The sequence below is a fragment of the Cricetulus griseus genome, chromosome 3, assembly GCF_003668045.3.
Source record: "Cricetulus griseus strain 17A/GY chromosome 3, alternate assembly CriGri-PICRH-1.0, whole genome shotgun sequence".
NCBI lineage: Eukaryota > Metazoa > Chordata > Mammalia > Rodentia > Cricetidae > Cricetulus > Cricetulus griseus.
The window spans coordinates 215,223,387-215,241,530 of NC_048596.1; the positions used below are offsets into that span (position 1 = coordinate 215,223,387).

Genomic DNA, 18,144 nt, shown 5'->3' on the forward strand with positions numbered 1-18,144 from the left:
TGTCAAAATCAATTGCTTTTTAGTACTAAATTGAAAACTTCTCACCAGCTTACTAAAATGGTATTTACAGTAGCCACAGTACTGAACGTTGTCTGCACCATTCCCTTCTTCTTCACAAAGCAGCCCAGCAAACTGAGCACTGCAAAGAAAAGCCAAGGACATAAATAAACCTCAAGCCACAATACATTTAAGCAAAGAAAATGAACTTTTGAGCATCTGTAACACAAGATAAAGGGAAAAGAGGTAATATAGGGGCAAGAGGTCTAGCTGGGATAGGAAACCACCTGCTTATTTTCAGTATGTGCCTCCTAGTAGTGCTGAAGTCCAACTTGCTGGCTCACAAAAGGGGACAATATTGTGGCCAAGGTCATTTCACCTCCACTTGCAATTTACCATTCTTTAATACTATGATTATAGTCATGACAAACTCTTCATCTCTATTATGAATAAAGATGTATCAAGGTTTTATGTCACCAAAACGGTGATTAAGTTGCTTTAAAAGTTGCATTCAGTGACACATGCCTATAATCCCAAGTGCTCAGGAGGTTCATAGAGTTGAGCCCAGAGTTTGAAACAAGCCTTGATAACAATGAGCCCCCCCCCCAAAAAAAACACAGTAACAATGTTTCATTAAGATAACTATAATTTCAAAAAATAAAAAATATTAGAAAAAACAAATACAAGTAATGAAAAAAGAGTGGGGAGAGAAATAAAGTCCTTTTCTCTTCATAATTAGTACTTCATACCTGCAAAGTGGTAACAAGTACACAGATGCAAACAATGCACTTTCTTTTTGTGGGATGGTACTGGGGTCTCTCACACACTAGGCAAGCACACTACTACTCAATTACATCCCTATCCCTGTTTATTTGTCATTATCTTAATTCATGGATTCACTGGCAGGTACACCCTGGAACCAAAGTGCATGTATAGAGGCAGAGATAAGTCGGTTTTCAATCTTAAGCTTGAACTTTTCATTCTGTTGGGCAGAGCTTGGCCACCTGAAGCTGAAGGGGCTGGGTCCAGGTGGCAGGTAGGAGCCTAGTTTTGTAGGTCATCAGGGATGGAGCCTGACCACCTATATGTAAGGGGCTTATACAAGGTAGTGTTTGATCTTCAGCACAAAAGAAAAAACAACAACAACAACAAAAACTATTCCAGTAGGATCCACTGTAATAATACATGGGTAGGCAGATATTTGATTACATGATGTATGCAACGATGGAAACATACTTACCAGGTTACATGGAAAGCCTGTCGACATCCATGTTTATTACATGTCATACAAGCACCAGTGGCTGCTTTGCTTTCTCTTCCTTGTTCATCACATATATAGCAAGTCTTGGAATAAAGGGACAAAAACAAAAATGAAACAGAAATCATAGGCATGCTTTATATGAATCTGTACTTTACAGCTATCTTCAAAACCTAATACCAAATTTACTATCTAATCTTCTTTCCTAAAGAATGCTACATTCACAAAGGCATTGTTTTCATTAGCATTTTCACTGCACTCAAAATCCCTGTCAGACAAGCGGCCTCTTCAATGGTACTGACATCAAGAGGCAGAATACTGTCTTCCATATCCTACAGGACAAAACATGTGGGTCATATTTAGGTTACTTCAACTCTCCACATTACCGATTACACCTCAATAACATAATAAGCTGCAGTAGAAAGAAAGCATGTTAGCTTAGTAAATCAGTAATTCTTTAAACCAACTCCAGCAACTTTAACTAACAATTTGTTCACTTCCCATGTAAAATTAAACGTTGACAGCTCAAAATCATGTGTAGTCAGTGATAGAAACTTAATTCAAGAAATACTACTTTTTTTTCCCCCTTTGGTTTTTCGAGACAGTGTTTCTCTGTGTAACTTTGGAACCTATCCTGGCACTCTATCTGTAGACCAGGCTGTCCTAGAACTCACAGAGATCCCCCTGCCTCTGTCTCTCAAGTGCTGGAATCAAAGGCATGTGCCACCAATGCCCAGCAAGAAATACTACGTTATGATGAGCAGTATATAGGTGAATAAAATAGAAGTTGGTTATACAAAAAACAATGCCCAACTACTGTAATGCCCATAATTACAGGGGCTTTTTAAGAAACAGAGGCCAGGAGGGATATAACACATATCCATAATCCTCAATACTCAATAGGCTGGTGGTAAAAAGAACCACAACTTCAAAGCCACCTAGATTACATTGCAAGGTCCAGGCAAGATAAGACCCTGTCTCAAAAAAAGTTGCCAAACAGGGGCTGGAGAGATGGCTCAGAGGTTAAGAGCACTGACTGTTCTTCCAGAGGTCCTGAGTTCAATTCCCAGCAACCACATAGTGGCTCACAACCACCTTGAATGAGATCTGGTGCCCTCTGACGGCATGCAGGCAGAAGACTGCATACATAATAAATAAATAAAATCTTAAGGAAGGAGGGAAGGAAGGAAGGAAGGAAGGAAGGAAGGAAGGAAGGAAGGAAGGAAGTTGCCAGACAGCGGTGGCACACACTTTTAATCCCAGTACTTGGGAGGTAAAAGCAGGCAGATCTCTGTGAGTTCAAGGCCAACCTGGTCTACTGAGAGAATTCCAGACAACCAGGGCTACAAAGAAACCCTGTTTTGAAAAACCAATAATAATGATAAGTCTAGCCGTTAGTTCTTCTTAAGAGCACAGTTATTTGTCACAGGGTTTGGAGTTCACGAATAAAGCCACAGTTAAACTAACAAGAATTCTACATTGTATCAAAATATTACAGCATAAAACCATCCAGCTGTGACTAGGTAATGGAAATTAAAAAGAAGGGTAGGAGCAATAGCTCAATTGGAAAAGCAATTGCCACCCAAGCATGAGAACCTCAGCTCAAGCCCCAAAACCCAGGCAGCCAGCATGACTAGCCTACATAGCAAGCTCCAGGTTAATAAGAGACCCTGTCTAAAAATCATCATGTAGGGCACCAGAGAAATAATACCTGATGTTGACAACAACTGGCCTCTATACACATGTACACACTTGTTTTGTTTTGTTTCTGTTTTTTGTTCTGAGACAGGGTTTTTCAGTGTAGCCCTGACTAGTCCAGAACTCACTCTCTACACTAGACTGGCCTTGAACTTAGAGATACGCCTGCCTCCTCCTCAGTGCTGGGATTAAAGGCGTGTATGTGCCCAAACCAGGCTTCACACATATTTTTTAAAAGGTGTAACCACAATTGCCTAACAGTACAGGCATTTCAAAATTACAGCAGTGAAGAGGATAGAGGGCCAACTCAGCAGAGTTAAGAAGACTGGCTGCTCTTCCAGAGGACTGACCATCGATGCTCAAGCTGTCCATTAACTCCAGTCCCAGGGGATCCAAAACCTCTGGCATCTGTAGGCACTACGCACATGTAATACATACATGTATCTAAAACACCCTTACATATAAAGTAATGAAATTAACTTCTTAAACAATTAAGAGTACCAAGCCAATTGTTTTCTATACCTGAAGATCAGGAATTTAAGACCAGCCTGAACTACATGAAACTTTGTCTTTCCAGGCATCATGGTGCAAACCTTTAATCACAGAACTTGGGAGGGAAAGGCAGGTGAATCTCTGAGTTTGAAACCAGTCTGGTCTAAGGAGTTCCAGAACTTTTGCTGAGGGCAAGATTTCTGCTTAAAGAAGACAGGTAGGTAGATCTCTGAATTCGAGAACCAACCTGGTCTACTTATTGAGTTCCAGCACAGCCAGGAATACATTGAGACCCTATTTCAAAAAACAATGAGAAAATACAGTATAGTCCTCAACCTGAACACACAAGATATCATTAGAGGAAACATAATCCTGCCAGACAGTGAAGGTAATCATAACAACAAGAATACCCCAGGTTCACATCAACTCTGAACTAAATAACTCTTGAACTTCTTTCCCCAAAACATACACAGCAACAAAGAGGCACACTCATTTCCAGGAGAGAAAATATGCACTGGAGTCTAGGATAAACCATAGCTGCAGATGCCTAAACCTATATATTGTTCTTGGTTTAACACGGTACCCCAATGGTCCCAGAGACTGGTCAATAAGCCACAGAACTGTTTTCTGACCATAGAACCCAACAGAATTTTTCTGCTGAATTACAACCCTTCTTTATTATTATTTTCTTAATAAACATACTTTTGTGTGCATATATCTTTAGGAGCATTGAAAACCAGCATGGGAAACCAGTTGACACTAGATATCTTCCTCTACTGTTCTCCATTTTCTTTTGTTGTTATTTGATTTGCTTTTTGTTTTGTTTTGTTTTGTTTTTTGGTTTTCAAGACAGGGTTTCTCTGTGTAGCTTTGGAACCTATCCTGGCACTCTATCTGTGGACCAAGCTGGCCTGGAACTCACAGAGATCCCCCTGCCTCTGCCTCCCGAGTGCTGGGATTAAAGTCGTGCACCACCAATGCCCAGCTCTATCTTATTTTTTGAGAAAGTTTCTCACTTGGAGCTAGACTGGCTGGCCAACAAACCCCAGAGATCTATCTATCTTCCTGTCTCTGCCTTCCTAGTACTGGAATCACATGCTACCATGTCCAGGTTTTTTATGTGGTTGCTGGAGACTCAAACTTGGGTCCTCATGCTTGAACAGCAAGCATTTTACCCACTGAGCTGTCTTCCAGCCCTACAACCTTTCTCTAGATCAGTTACTCCCTTTATCCTTCAAATCTTTCTATTTTGGAATAAGAACGTCTATACCACACCCTTTGCTTTGTTATATAATGTTTCACAAACTGAGAAAAATAGCGTGGATCCAGATATAACTTCCCTGATTTAGACAGAGAAGATTTAAGACTTTTTGAATTCATTGTGTTTAGGTAAAATATAGGGTTGGTAACAAAATGGATTGAGATTTAGGTGAGGCTGTGATAAAATGAATGTATTTTGCTTTTAAGACAGAACATGCCTGGGATCTACACAGAGAAACCCTATCTCAAAAATAACATTCCCCCCCTCAAAAAAAAAAAAAAATCAAGAAAGAACATGGAATTTGGGGAGGGTCAAAAAGCACAATGCTATAGAAAAAATTGTGTGTATGTTGCTGGCTGGTTTTATGTCATCTCGTCATAAGTTAAGAGTCATGTGAGAAAATGCCTCCAGAATAACTGGCTTTAGGGCATTTTATTAATTAGTGTTGGAAAGAGAAGGGCCCAGACCATTGTGGGTGGGGCCATCCCTTGCCTGGTGGTGCTGAGTTCTCTAAGAAAGCAGGCTGAGCAAACCCTGGTGAGTAAGAAAACAAGCAACACTCCTCCATGGCATGTGCATCAGCTCCTGCCTTCAAGTTCCTGACTTGGCTTCCTTCAACAATGGACTATGATGTGGACGTGTAAGCTAAATAAGCCCTTTCCTTACCAAACACACCAAGTTCATTGTAGGACATGATCGGGAGGTATGTGGTGTTGCATCCAAGGAGTAGTTGGCCACAGAGCTGCTCAGGGCCTCCAAGGACAAGAGGGTGTTCAAGTTCCTCCAGAAGAGAGTAAACACCCACATTCATGCAACAGGCAGCTAGAAGAACTGAGCAATATACTGTCAGCCTGATGGAAAGAGCCACCCAAAGACTGAGCCTGCTCTACTAATTCCCTATCCTCAATTAGCCTTTATACTGCCCAAAACAAATAAATAAAACAAGCTCTTTATATTTTTCAGGAAGCTTATAAAATAATAGTAGGTTTCTGTATGACTTTTTCCAATATCCTTAATTATCCCCTTCTGCATTTCCTTCTTTGACCTGCCCTCCCTGCTCTCCTCCCCATTTAAATCTACATCCTCCTTATTCTCATTTCCCCTTTTATAATATATCCCTTTCAACTGTTGGTCAGGGAGGTCCCAGAAACCCCAAAGCAATACAGGCTCTTGTCATTGTTCTTAGGTACCAACCAGAAATTAATAGTATGACCATATTGTTGAAGACACCACATAATTTGGTCACAAGACATGGAGAAAACAAGCTGGTACCATCTTGGAAACTTACTCCCTACTGGCTAGTTTTCAGAATCCCAAAGGGTGCCATGTAGGCATCTGGGGGAGAAAAGCCATCCACAGTGTTACTTAACTGGGAACCCTGTGAGCTGTAACAACCAGCCTGACAAGCCAAACCAGTATAACAGTGGCATGAACAGTGAGTGAGTGGTATGGAAGCAACCAACTGCTTTCAGCCTGGACTTAAGGTCTGTTCCAATAGGAGGAAACTCATGCATGGTACTGAAAATCTGGCCAAGAATCCAAAGTTGAAGACTATATTCACCCTAGTCTATCACTATTTTATTTTGCTAAGCTGACATAGAAACAAACTGCCTTCTAAATAGTTATTTCTGTATCTACAGATTAGACCAGCTCTCAATCCCCATTAGAGAAGCTTCTTTCTGCAGTGGATGGTGTCTAACAATCTGTCAAAGTGTAACAACTGTCTGTGGAATCTCACCCCCAAATGGGACATCTCATAGCCCCTGCCCCCCCACCCCCACAATCCAGGAAGAGGAGAGAAGAAGGGTTAATAAGATTATAAGACTCAGAAGTCTTCATACTGCTGCAAAACCGTGTCTTCTGGGAATGAAAGGCTGTTGCAATCACAAACCCACAGCAGCTGTGGAAGCCTACATAAGGCCTGCATAAGATCCAACTAGTCATCATTCCATTATGGATCAACAAAGGGCTCACAAAGTACACACACACTCGGCTGAGGAGCTATTAGCAGTTGATGGCTGCTAAGGGAAGGACGTAGCTCTGAGTTGCTTGACCATGCTCCTGAAGACAGCTTCACAGCCATGTGCATTTGAATAGCATTAATTCTGAACTGAGTTATTTAAAAGAAAGAGGACATGAAATTGGGGCGACATAGTGGGGTTGGGAGGGGTTGGAAAAGGGAATGTGGGGGGATATACATAATCAAACCACTGACTATATGTGAAATTCTCATTAATTTTGACTATGTGAAATTCTCAAATTAAAATATATATTAAAGCTGGATTTGATGAACACATCTTTAACCCTAGCACTCAGGAGGTAGGGGCAGACAGATCTTTGAGTCCAAGGCCAGTCTGATCTACATATTGGGTTCCAGAACAGACAGAGCAACAAAGTGAGACCCTGTCTCAAACAATAATAATAATAAACAAATAACTAACATTAGAGATGATTGCTAGGTATACACTGCTACTAATCTGACAATGTTGAAAACAAAAAACAAAAATCAAAAACAAAACAAAAAAAAAAAACCGCACTATCCCAATTTCAAACCTAAATGTGCCCAATAACATTTGTTTCAAATGCCTGGATTTCTTTCTTTCTTTCTTTCTTTCTTTCTTTCTTTCTTTCTTTCTTTCTTTCCTTCTTTCTTTTTTTAAGTCTTTTGGGACAGGGTTTCTCTGTGTAGCTCTGGAGGCTGTCGTAGAATTTGCTCTGTAGACTAGGCTGGCCTTGAACTCACAGAGATCCACCTGACTCTGCCTCCCTAGTGCTGAGATTAAATGTGTACACCGCCACCACCCAGCTAGATGCGTTGATTTCTATCTGTCATCTCAATCATAAAGACATATTACATTTTTTTTACTTTTAAAATACAAACTACTTATATAAGCCAATCTGTCTTCAAAATACATTATTCTTCAATTTTAAACCCTTTCTGAAACTGCATATTCTACTGTATCTACACTATTTTCCTTGATACCAAATTAATAAGTTGACTTGTATACATATTACTATGTAAAGGAAAAAATATGCTAATCCAGCAGCATTGTAACCCGCTGTGGATGAAACTCTGTTTCAGAATAGATGGAAGAACCAAAGTCATCTGATCTTGTCAAAAGTTCTCCAAGAGCGCAGAGAAACTACCAACATACCAAAATTAGTGACCTCACTAATTTCTTCATTAAAGAGTTAGTCTAAGACTCATGTGCATATTTACGGCACAAAAGAACTAACTTTTGGCAACCTTCTTATTATATGTGTGGTATAGATCTGTGGGGGTTTTTTGCTACAAATACTGGAGTGTCCTCTACTGAATGCTCAATTTCATCTTGAATTCTAGCTTATACAATGCATACAAAGCATGTCTATTGTTAAATGCCTACAAAGTCCTAAATTTTGTCCTGGAAAGTTGCAGTACTACAAATAAATAACTAGAAGTCATCATTTATTAACATTCATCAAGTAAAGTCTTTCAAAATTCAGTAATCCATTTTCAAATTATTACTATGACTTAAGAATTGCAGCCTGGGCAGGGCGTTGGTGGTGGACTCCTTTAATCCCAGCACTCGAGAGGCAGAGACAGATGGATCTCTGTGAGTTCGAGGCCAGCCTGGTCTCCAGATCGAGTGCCAGGATAGGCTCCAAAGCTACACAGAGAAACCCTGTCTCGAAAAAAAAAAAAAAAAAAAAAAAAAAAAAAAAAGAATTGTAGGCTGAGGCTGGAGAGTTGATTCAGAAGTTAAGAGCACTGTACACCTTTAATCCCAGCACCTAGGGGGCAAAAGCAGGAGGATCTCTGTAAATTCAAGGCCAGCCAGGTCTACAGAACAAGTTCTAGGTCAGCCAGAACAGTTACACAGAGAAACCCTGTCTCAAAACAAAGCAAACAAACAAAAAAAAAAAATTAAAAGTTAAAAAAAAATTTAAAACCTGAATTTTGTTAATATCCATAAGGAAAATAATTATTTTTATGCAAAAAATATTTATGCAAAGCTATAATGACATAAAACAGTATATAGTAGTACAATAAAAAGTCTTATCAGTGGAACTGGGTATATATTAGTATGCTACTATGCAAAAAAAAAAAAACACACACAGAAGCATACCCAAGATTTTAGCAATGATACAACCAATATTTCAAATCACTGTGAAAACAGACTACTCAGTGATAGTATTTTTAAAAGTGGACCAACCAATGCCAGGAGATAGTAGCACACACCTTTAAATCCCAGCACCCAAAAGGCAGAGGCAGGAGGATCTCTGTAAGTTCAAGGCCAGTCTGGACAGCCAGGGCTACACAGACAAACACTGTCTCAAAAAAAAAAAAAAAAAAAAAAAAAAAAAGACTAACCAGGTCAGAGGGAAGGACACATACTTTGTTAGGTTACAAAATTAATTTAGATGGACTAAAAATTTAAATCTAGGTATTCATTCTTCCTTTCACCCTCTTCCTTCTTCAAATACTTTATTCTTAAAACCATGAGGTGGGACCAGGCAAGGAAAAAGAAAATCTCCACGCTAGGAAGTCAGAACAGTCCAACACAAGTGTCACAATCTGACTAGGGTTTGCTCCCCTAAAAGAAATAGGGTAGCAGTGGGTGTGATGTCAGAACAAGTGAAGACCAACCAAAGAGGGGAGAGTAGGCAGTAGTGGAGTGAAGCTGTCAATCCTAAAGAGGATGACAAGGATTGCCATGCAGGGCAAGAGCAACGGTGCCTGAATGAGGCAATGATGCAATAAGCAACAAGGAGATGAATCACATAAGCAAATGACGTAAAATAAAGGAAGTCATATCTTTGGACTGAAACAAGTCATCAGTATGACAGGAAATAATGGTAACAGGCATAGATCTTCTAGATTACATTGTGTAAAGTCACTGAGTCACTGAACTTTCAATATAGACACAGATTCAGACAGATCATATGTACAGAGGTATATCTATACAAATATTGCATCAGAATTAAATTGCTATGGCCTCATAATTTTCAACATATATAAATGATATATCAATATATGTAAACTTGCATTACAGTGCTAATAAGCAGGTATCTATTTTCTAACTATACCAACTCAGAGAACTTGAGACCAAAAACGCCCTAACAACAATAAGTACATTTAGTGTACACACTGGTTTCTTTTGTTTTTTGTTTTGTTTGGTTTTTGTTTTTTCGAGACAGGGTTTCTCTGCATTGTTTTGGAGCCTGTCCTGGAACTCACTCTGTAGACACACTGGTGTCTAACTATAATTCTCATGTAAAAGAAAACCTAGCTCCTTGAAGAAAATTCTGGTAGTGCTAGTCTACCCATCAATCAAGATGAGCCACAATACACTGCTGTATGAAAAGAAAATGTTCACAAACAAGTCAAGAGTCTAAGGAGGCAGATTAAAGAGATGATATCACCCAAGCAGCAACACAGCATGAACATCAAAATAAATGAAGATAACAGAGTATGAACTATTAAATAAAATACAAATATATGGGACTATGGCTCAGGTAGCAGAGTGCTTGCCTAGCATCACGAGAACCTGAGTTTGATTCTCCAGAGTCAATAAACAACACATAGTAGTTCGTGCATGTAATCCCAACATTCAGGAAAGATGATAAAGGATCAGAAGTCAAGGTCATGGGGCTTAGTAGTTAATAACATTTGGGCAGTGGTGGTACCCAGCACTCAGAAGGCAAAGGCAAACAGATCTCTGTGAGTTCCAGGCCAGCCTGGTCTACAGAGTGAGTTCCAGGACAGCCAAGGCTGTTACAGAGAAACCCTCTTTCAAGCTCCCCTCCCCGCCAAAAAGAAAAGCACTGACTGCTCTTGCAGAGAACTCATGCTCAGTTCCCAATGCCCATATCACCCAGCTCACAGCCACCTATACCTGCAGTTCCAGAAGATCCAACACATTGTTCTGGTCTCCATGAGCACAAGCAATGCATAGTGCACACATAAGCAGGCACATACACATTAATAACAACAAATAAATAAAATAAATATTTTAATCAAATCTGAGTTCATTCTTAACTACATAGCAAATGAGCCTAGCTTGATATACATGTGTGACCTTATCTAAAAACTAAATATGGCAGCACCACTTTAAGTCCATACTATAATTGGGCTTTTTTGCTATAATAGAATGCAAACCAAAGCCATGTTTTAAAACAAATTTATACAGTTAGCCATGAATCATAACAGTAAATTAAGAAATAGTTATGGATGCCAAAATGAGTACAAGACAGAAGGCATACAGAGGAAGATGTTTGCATACAAGTTACTTTCCCACAAAATGTCTATTGGTTATAAAGGAAATAAAATATCAAACTAATAGCACAGAAACTTGACAGATATAACCTTAACTAATGACGAAAGTAAGATTATAAGGTATCAAAAAAACTGAAATAAGTGTGTCACCTGACAAGATGCAATAAGAACACAAAATTATTTCTGAAGGAAACATCAGACAAGTCCAAATAAAACGATATGCTAAAAAATAACTAAAATCTACAATATTCTAAAGTATCAAACTGACAAAAGTCAAGGAAAGACTCCTGTTATTTTTGCATGAAACACATTTCTGGGGAAAATGAGAAAACATGAGTCCAGCAGATTTGCAGTGGTAATACACCACTAACTTCCTGGTTTTGACAGTTATATTACAGATGTATGAGTTCTTCCTTTCTTTCTTTCTTTCTTTCTTTCTTTCTTTCTTTCTTTCTTTCTTTCCTCCCTCCCTCCCTCCCTCCCTCCCTCCCTCCCTCCCTCCCTCCCTCCCTCCTTTCCTTATTTTCTGGTGCTAGAGTTCTGAACTAAGGACCTGGCATATACTAGGAACACTCTACCCCTGAGATAGTCTAGGCCAAGAATGCCTGTCTTAATAGGAATATACAGTATGGCATATGAGAACTCTATACTATTCCCATAGCTCATATATAAACTTTCTTATTTCAAAATTTATTAGGAAAATGGGTTTTTAAAGATATAAAGAAATACAGGTTTGAGAAGCAAGTCAGCAATGCAACCATTAAGAATTGAGTTCAGATCCTAGTATACTTGTAACAAGCAAGGGGAGGTCATGCATACACCTTAATCCCAGCACTATAGATAAGAGGGAAGAGGGATGATTGCTGGAGCTTGCTAGCTACCAGCCTAAGTAAAGAGGAAAAAAAGGAACGCCTCAAGCTTCAAGTTCAGTGAGAGACCCTGTTTCAGCGAAAAATCAATGCCTTCTTCTGACTTCCTTGACACACACCTGCACATATACAACACATACATATACCACACTCAAACACAAAAATTAAAAAGTACTTTAAAGATATTAAAAATACATACACCTCCATAAAGAAAGCTATTCTCTGGATAGCATCTGGCACACACCTGTAACTAAGACTCTGCAAGTTGAAGCAGGAAGATCACAAATTGAAGGTCAATACTGCCCATCCTGTGCCTCCTTTCACACTCCCCCCCAAGCAAGTCTGAAGCCTCCTGGGACACAAGAGTGTCTCCACCAAACAAAACAAGCAAAACAAATCCCCAGAAGAAAACACAAAACTTGAAAAAAAAAAAATTTTGTAATAAAACAAGATAAATTAACCAACCTGAAAAAACTCTGGAGAAAAAAAAAAAAAAAAAAAAACTTAAAAACAATAGCACTTTTAATGGCAACATAATCACTCTTAACATATTTAACTGGTAATCACATTATACACAAAAACTCCACACCATAATGAAACTTCCAAAACACACCCTTTTACATGGATCCTAATAGTATGAAACTAGACACCACAGAAGGCCCTTCTATGAGGGGCTGCTCCACAGCTGACTGAATCTAGCAATACTCTGTACTAAAGAATAAGGAGCCAGAAAAATGATGATAGAAACACCATTTATTGATGCAAAAATATGTTGAGGTTTATTAAGTTTCAAAAGCAGAAGAATCAGTAATATAGTCTAAATGTTTTATAAGCCAGTATATGGGAAACACAAAAATACACAGAAAAGATCAAAAGGTTTAAATGGGAAGTTTTTTCAAATGTTTGAAATATATATTAATTACTTAATCCAAAGATTACTGATAAAATTTCTGAAATTTCCAAATTGACTACAATGACATTCTTCTACAGAGGCAACAGGTACCTTCCTTCATTGACACACACAGTAACACTGTCTAAAAGACAATGAACAGCTGAAAAATCTTGACAATGAAGTAGCTGCATCAAACAACAGTGTGAGAGGGGAGAATGGTAGGTAGGGGGTAGGTGGGTGTGGGTGGTATGTACCCTAAATTAAGAAGAGATGAAGCAAACAGTTAAAAGTGTTTTTATTTTAAAACAGGAGGGTCTCAAGGTTATCTAGGTAAGTCCTGAACTCTTGGGCTTAACTCATCCTCCTGCTTTAATGTCCTAAATACTTGGGACTAATGACAGAAAAATGATGATTAATAAAAATCTAGTAAAACCTTTAAACTTGATAAGGGAAGAGGTCAGTAAATTTTCAAGGACAAATGTGTACTGAGTGATTGAAATGTCCTGAGAACATTAATAAACACCTACATTAGAATAAAAGATGACACAGGTTTGTTTATGACTTTCACATTCTTCTGCACTTACTTTAATACTGTTGCTTAAGATGGTAACTATTTTTCTCCAAATCTCTATGAAGTTAGAGGGAGATTCTTAGTTGTTTTTTTTTTTTTTCTTAACAATTAAAACCTTAAACCCACCTCTTTTCTATCTCCTAGTTTCAAAACCAAAAGTGCAAACAACATTACGATGACATCCACTGTACCTTATTATAACGATCATGTGGGACAGACTGTAAAACGATTGGCTCCATTGTAGAAACATTGGCAAATTGTACCTCTGGAATATAGAGGGCACAAACCACATGAGCCCAACCTAAAAATAAATAAATACATATTGTCATTCTTCAAGCTTTATCAAAAATAAAATTACTACCTGTCTTAAAAGATCCCTTAAAATGACTATTTAAGCAAATGCATAACAAAACCATAATAAAAATCTAGCTACTGAATTATTTATGTAATAATTGTCACCTGCTCACTACTGATGCAAAGGGTTCCTAATCATGGCTGCATCTATTATGCACTGAACATAAACAAAGTGAGCACTTATATATTCAGGTGCTGGATGACATTGATCTTAAGGGCAGACTAAATCCAGATTAACACTACTTCTGAAAAACACTTTAATTTGAGGAAACCAGGTCTGACAGTTCCCAGCACTCTAAACACTCTTGAGGCCAAATCAAAAGGAGTTTCTCCATTTCGAGGTCAGTCAACACTACACAGTGAGTTGAAGATCAGACTGTATTGCCAAATTAAGAACATTTTCAAAAGCCAAAAACAAATGTGTAAATAACATGAAGGCTGTATAATTCAGTAGTTACTGGCGCCCCTGGTTAATTGGTGAAGTTCTAGATTCTATTCTCAGTTCTGCAATAAATAATTTATACCTTTAAATAGCTTAAAGCTTCAAGTCTTAAAAGGTTGGAAATCTTTCATCACTGGACAGAAGAACACTTGCCTAATCTACACAAGGGTTAAGGTTGATTCCATTTTCACCATCACCAAGAAGATAAAGAGAGGAAGGATTTTACTACTTTTAATCTTAATATTCTTTTTTTATTATTTTTTTTATGAGACAGGGTTTCTCTGTGGCTTTGGAGGCTGGTCTCGAACTCACAGAGATCCACCTGCCTCTGCCTCCTGAGTGCTGGGATTAAAGGTGTGTACCAACAACGCCCCAGCTAATCTTAATATTCTTAAATCTGACAGTAATCGTTTTTTATATTCTTGTCAATGTTTTGACTGTTCATGTAACAGCTGTCATTTTTCTATTTTAAATCTTCATCTGAAATATTACCAGTTGATGCTAAAGTGATGCTATAAAAATGTGACTGAGGCTAAAGAGCTGATGTTATAGTTAAGAGTTAATGGGAAACTAGAAAAAGATGAAATTTCAGGAAGGTGGAGTACAGCCACAGACAAAGGAAAATGGTAACACTGAAAGACTAGAAGCTAGATCTAAAATTCAGATATACCATGGACCTCAGAAAGATCACCTAGGCTTTAATCATCTTAAACCCTAAACTTTGAACATAGCAATCCCAAACAAGCACCCATGGCATCAAACAAAAAAAAAATACATCTTCTCTGAAGGAAAATGATAACTTTTCACAACTTAGTCACAAATAGTGTCTGTAATTTGTTAATTAGAATTTATAGAATAAAAAGCACTAAACACATGAAAGACAGCACAAATGAAATCCAGCAGAAACAAGAAAATCAAATCTACAATTTGAAGTGATCAGAATATTTGTATGTTTATTATGCTCAAATACAAAGAATGCAAGGTTGCTCAGTGAGAAAGGTGCCCGAAAATCACCATCAAATAAAACCAAAAATACTTTCATACACCAAAGCAGCATCACGTTCCTCAAAAAGGAAAAATTATTACCAAAGGAAGCCTGAATTGGGTGTGGGGGAGGAAGAGATATGTATGGATACTGACTATAAATAAGTGCTTATATTTAAAAAAGAAAGAAACCACATGGACTGGAGAGATGGCTCAGCAGTTAAAAGCATTGACTATTCTTCCAGAGGTCCTGAGTTCAATTCCCAGCAACCATGTGATGGCTCACAACCACCTTAAATGAGCTAGTGCCCTCTGCTGGCATGCAGGCAGAAGTCTATACATAATAAATAAAATGGAAGGAAGGAAGGAAGGAAGGAAGGAAGGAAGGAAGGAAGGAAGGAAGGAAGGAAGGAAGGAAGGAAACCAACCACAGGCCAGGTATGTTTGTGTATGCCATTAATCCTAGTACATGGAAGGCAGAAAGGCAGGCAGATCTGTGAGTTCAAGGCCAGTATGGTCTACACAGAGAGTTCCAGGCCAACCAGGGCTATACAATGAGACTGACTTAAAAAAAAAAAAAGAGAGAGAGGAAGGAAAGAAAAGTAAGCACAAAGACTAGAGAATGGCTCAGAGGTTAAGAGCACTTGCTGGACCCCGGTTCAGTTCTTAGCACCCCCATGACAGCTCAAAACTGTACTAAACTCCAGGAATTGGACACCTTCTGGCTTCTTCTGGCTTATGCAGGCACCAGGCATGCATGTGGTTCACATATATACTTGCAGGCAAAACACACATATACATAAAATAAAGATAAATATTTTAAAAAGAAAAAGAAAGAAACCACTGAAAAGTGAAGTGGCCCATACTTGTAAGGTGGAAGTGGGAGCAAGCCTACATGAAGCAAGGAAGGAAAGAAAGGAGGGAGGGGCGAAAAGAAACCAAACCTAAAGAACCATTGCCTCAAGTGTCAGGAATAAATCCCCTCGATCAACACTGATACAAACTAACCTAACAAAGTAAGATTTATTTCCCAAAACCTTAACCATATCTCAGAACAAACCTTAGAAACAGGTAAAGGGGTATGGCATTGTGGGACATTCACAGTGGTAATCCCAGCACTAAAGAGACTAAGGTAGACAAAGGTAGAACAGTAGCCTCGGCCATGAGACTGTATATATATATAAATATATGCCTATGTATACATACACACAGAATGCAAAATATACAGATTTGTACCAATTAAGTATGGTGGAAGAGGCAGGTACAAAAAGGGTAGATACCACACTAGAAACAACAAAAATTATATAGAAATTGCTTGCAGCAACCAAGTACCTACTCAACTAAGAAAGAGGGGGAAAAAAAAAGCTCTTTTGGCATCTTTCTTTGCCTTATATGAATGCTTTAGGTTCAGAGATCTTAAACACAACAGCTAGTTTCCAGTGTAGAGAGACTATCCTCTGATGGCACAAGAACCAGAGTAAAGTTTTATGTGCAAAGAATTGCGTTCTGTGACTACTTCAAAGTATCTGAAAGCTAACCAGGGACTGAGAGGTGCCTGTCCTTCAGCTCTCTCAAGAGTTCATTCAAAAGAGAAAGCAGCCTTTAAATTTAATAAAAGGCAAACAAACCCACAGATGCACCCAAAAGCCTCATTGAAAAAGCTAGAGACAAGGAGCTCTGGCACAGACCTGCCCTAAGGTGAATTCACCTAAAGCAGTAGCCTTCAACCTTCCAACAGTGTGACCCTTTAATACGGTTTCTTAAGTTACGGTGATCCCCAGCCAGAAAATTATTTTCATTGCTACTTCATAAGTATAATTGTACTGTTATGAATCATTTTGTAAGTATTTTTGAGTTGCCAAAGGAGTCGTGACCCACGACTTGAGAACCACTATTCTAAAAAAAGATTTGAGACAGCCATCAATTATTATATCTAGTTAGAATCCAAGTATGGCAGAAACAGGAAGTGACAGGGTAAGTCATAGTGATAAATACAATGAAAACACCACAGAAAGAATGCAAAACACAGTGTTTCTTAATCCCCGCTTTCTCACTATCTTGTACTAGATGTTCAAGGAAATCATCATCAAAACACTAACTGAAGAGTCTCCAGCAATTATGTAACAAAAACATATAACTTACAAGTCACTAAAAAAAAGTTTAAGAACACAGCAAGCTACAAAAACTAAACCCTAGCAGGGCGGTGGTGGCGCTGGCCTTTAATCCCAGCACTTGGGAGGCAGATGCAGGCAGATCTCTGTGAGTTTGAGACCAGCCTGGTCTACAAGAGCTAGTTACAGGACAGGCTCCAAAGCCACGGAGAAACTCTGTCTCGAAAAACCAAAAAAAAAAAATTAAATACACCCTAAAGGAAAGGCGGAACTTTGCTTCAGAGTTAACCCATTGTAACATTCAATTTTATCCGATTTTTAGTTTTGAAACTTTTTTTTCTCTTTTATTTTTTGAGACAGGATTTCTATGTGTAGCCCTGGCTATCCTAGAACTTGCTCTGTAGATCAGGCTGGCCTCAAACTCAAGAGATCCTCTTACCTCTGCATCCTGAGTGCTGGGATTAAAAGTGCTAGCTGCTACTACTTGGCTTGGTTTTGCAATGCTTAGTTAGAGCATGTATCTCAAAGCATGCTTTGCAAGCACCTGAGAACTGAGCTATACAACCCCAATACAATAAATACATGCATTCTAAAATAAGTTACAGTTTATAAGGAAAATATGAGGGGGAGGTAGAGCTATAGAAATAGATCAGTAAGTAAAGTCCTTGCTGTGTTAAAACATGAGGCCTTGAATTCAGATTCCCCAGCACCCACATAAAAAGCCAGGTATTCTGCTGGAAAATACACAGCCAATCAATGAGTTCCAGGTTCCAAGGTAAACAGAGAAAGACACTCAACAGCAACCTCTAGACTTCACATGCACACACACACACAAAAAAAAAAACAATTTTTTAAATATGACCTATTTACAAGCCCAAGAAATATATTCTGAACAGAAGTCATTAAAAAGAACCAAAAAAAAAATCTTGAAATTTTATTAAAATGAAAATAAATTA

The 18,144-nt window shown here is 38.5% G+C and overlaps 1 protein-coding gene across 19 annotated transcripts in view; it reads right to left on the reverse strand.

Annotated features, from left to right (window-relative positions):
• Window positions 1–18,144, reverse strand: part of Mllt10 (MLLT10 histone lysine methyltransferase DOT1L cofactor) — a 141,438-nt gene that overhangs the window by 89,071 nt on the left and 34,223 nt on the right. For 15 of the 19 annotated variants that reach the window (XM_035442802.1, XM_027405283.2, XM_027405284.2 and 12 more), the window contains 3 exons: window positions 13,489–13,598; window positions 1,238–1,341; window positions 46–139 (listed from right to left, as the gene is read on the reverse strand). In XM_035442802.1, coding sequence (XP_035298693.1) covers window positions 46–139; window positions 1,238–1,341; window positions 13,489–13,598 — 308 coding nt within the window. The remainder of the gene's footprint in view (window positions 1–45; window positions 140–1,237; window positions 1,342–13,488; window positions 13,599–18,144) is intronic. The other 4 variants (XM_027405291.2, XM_027405296.2, XM_027405297.2 and 1 more) reach the window with 1 other exon arrangement.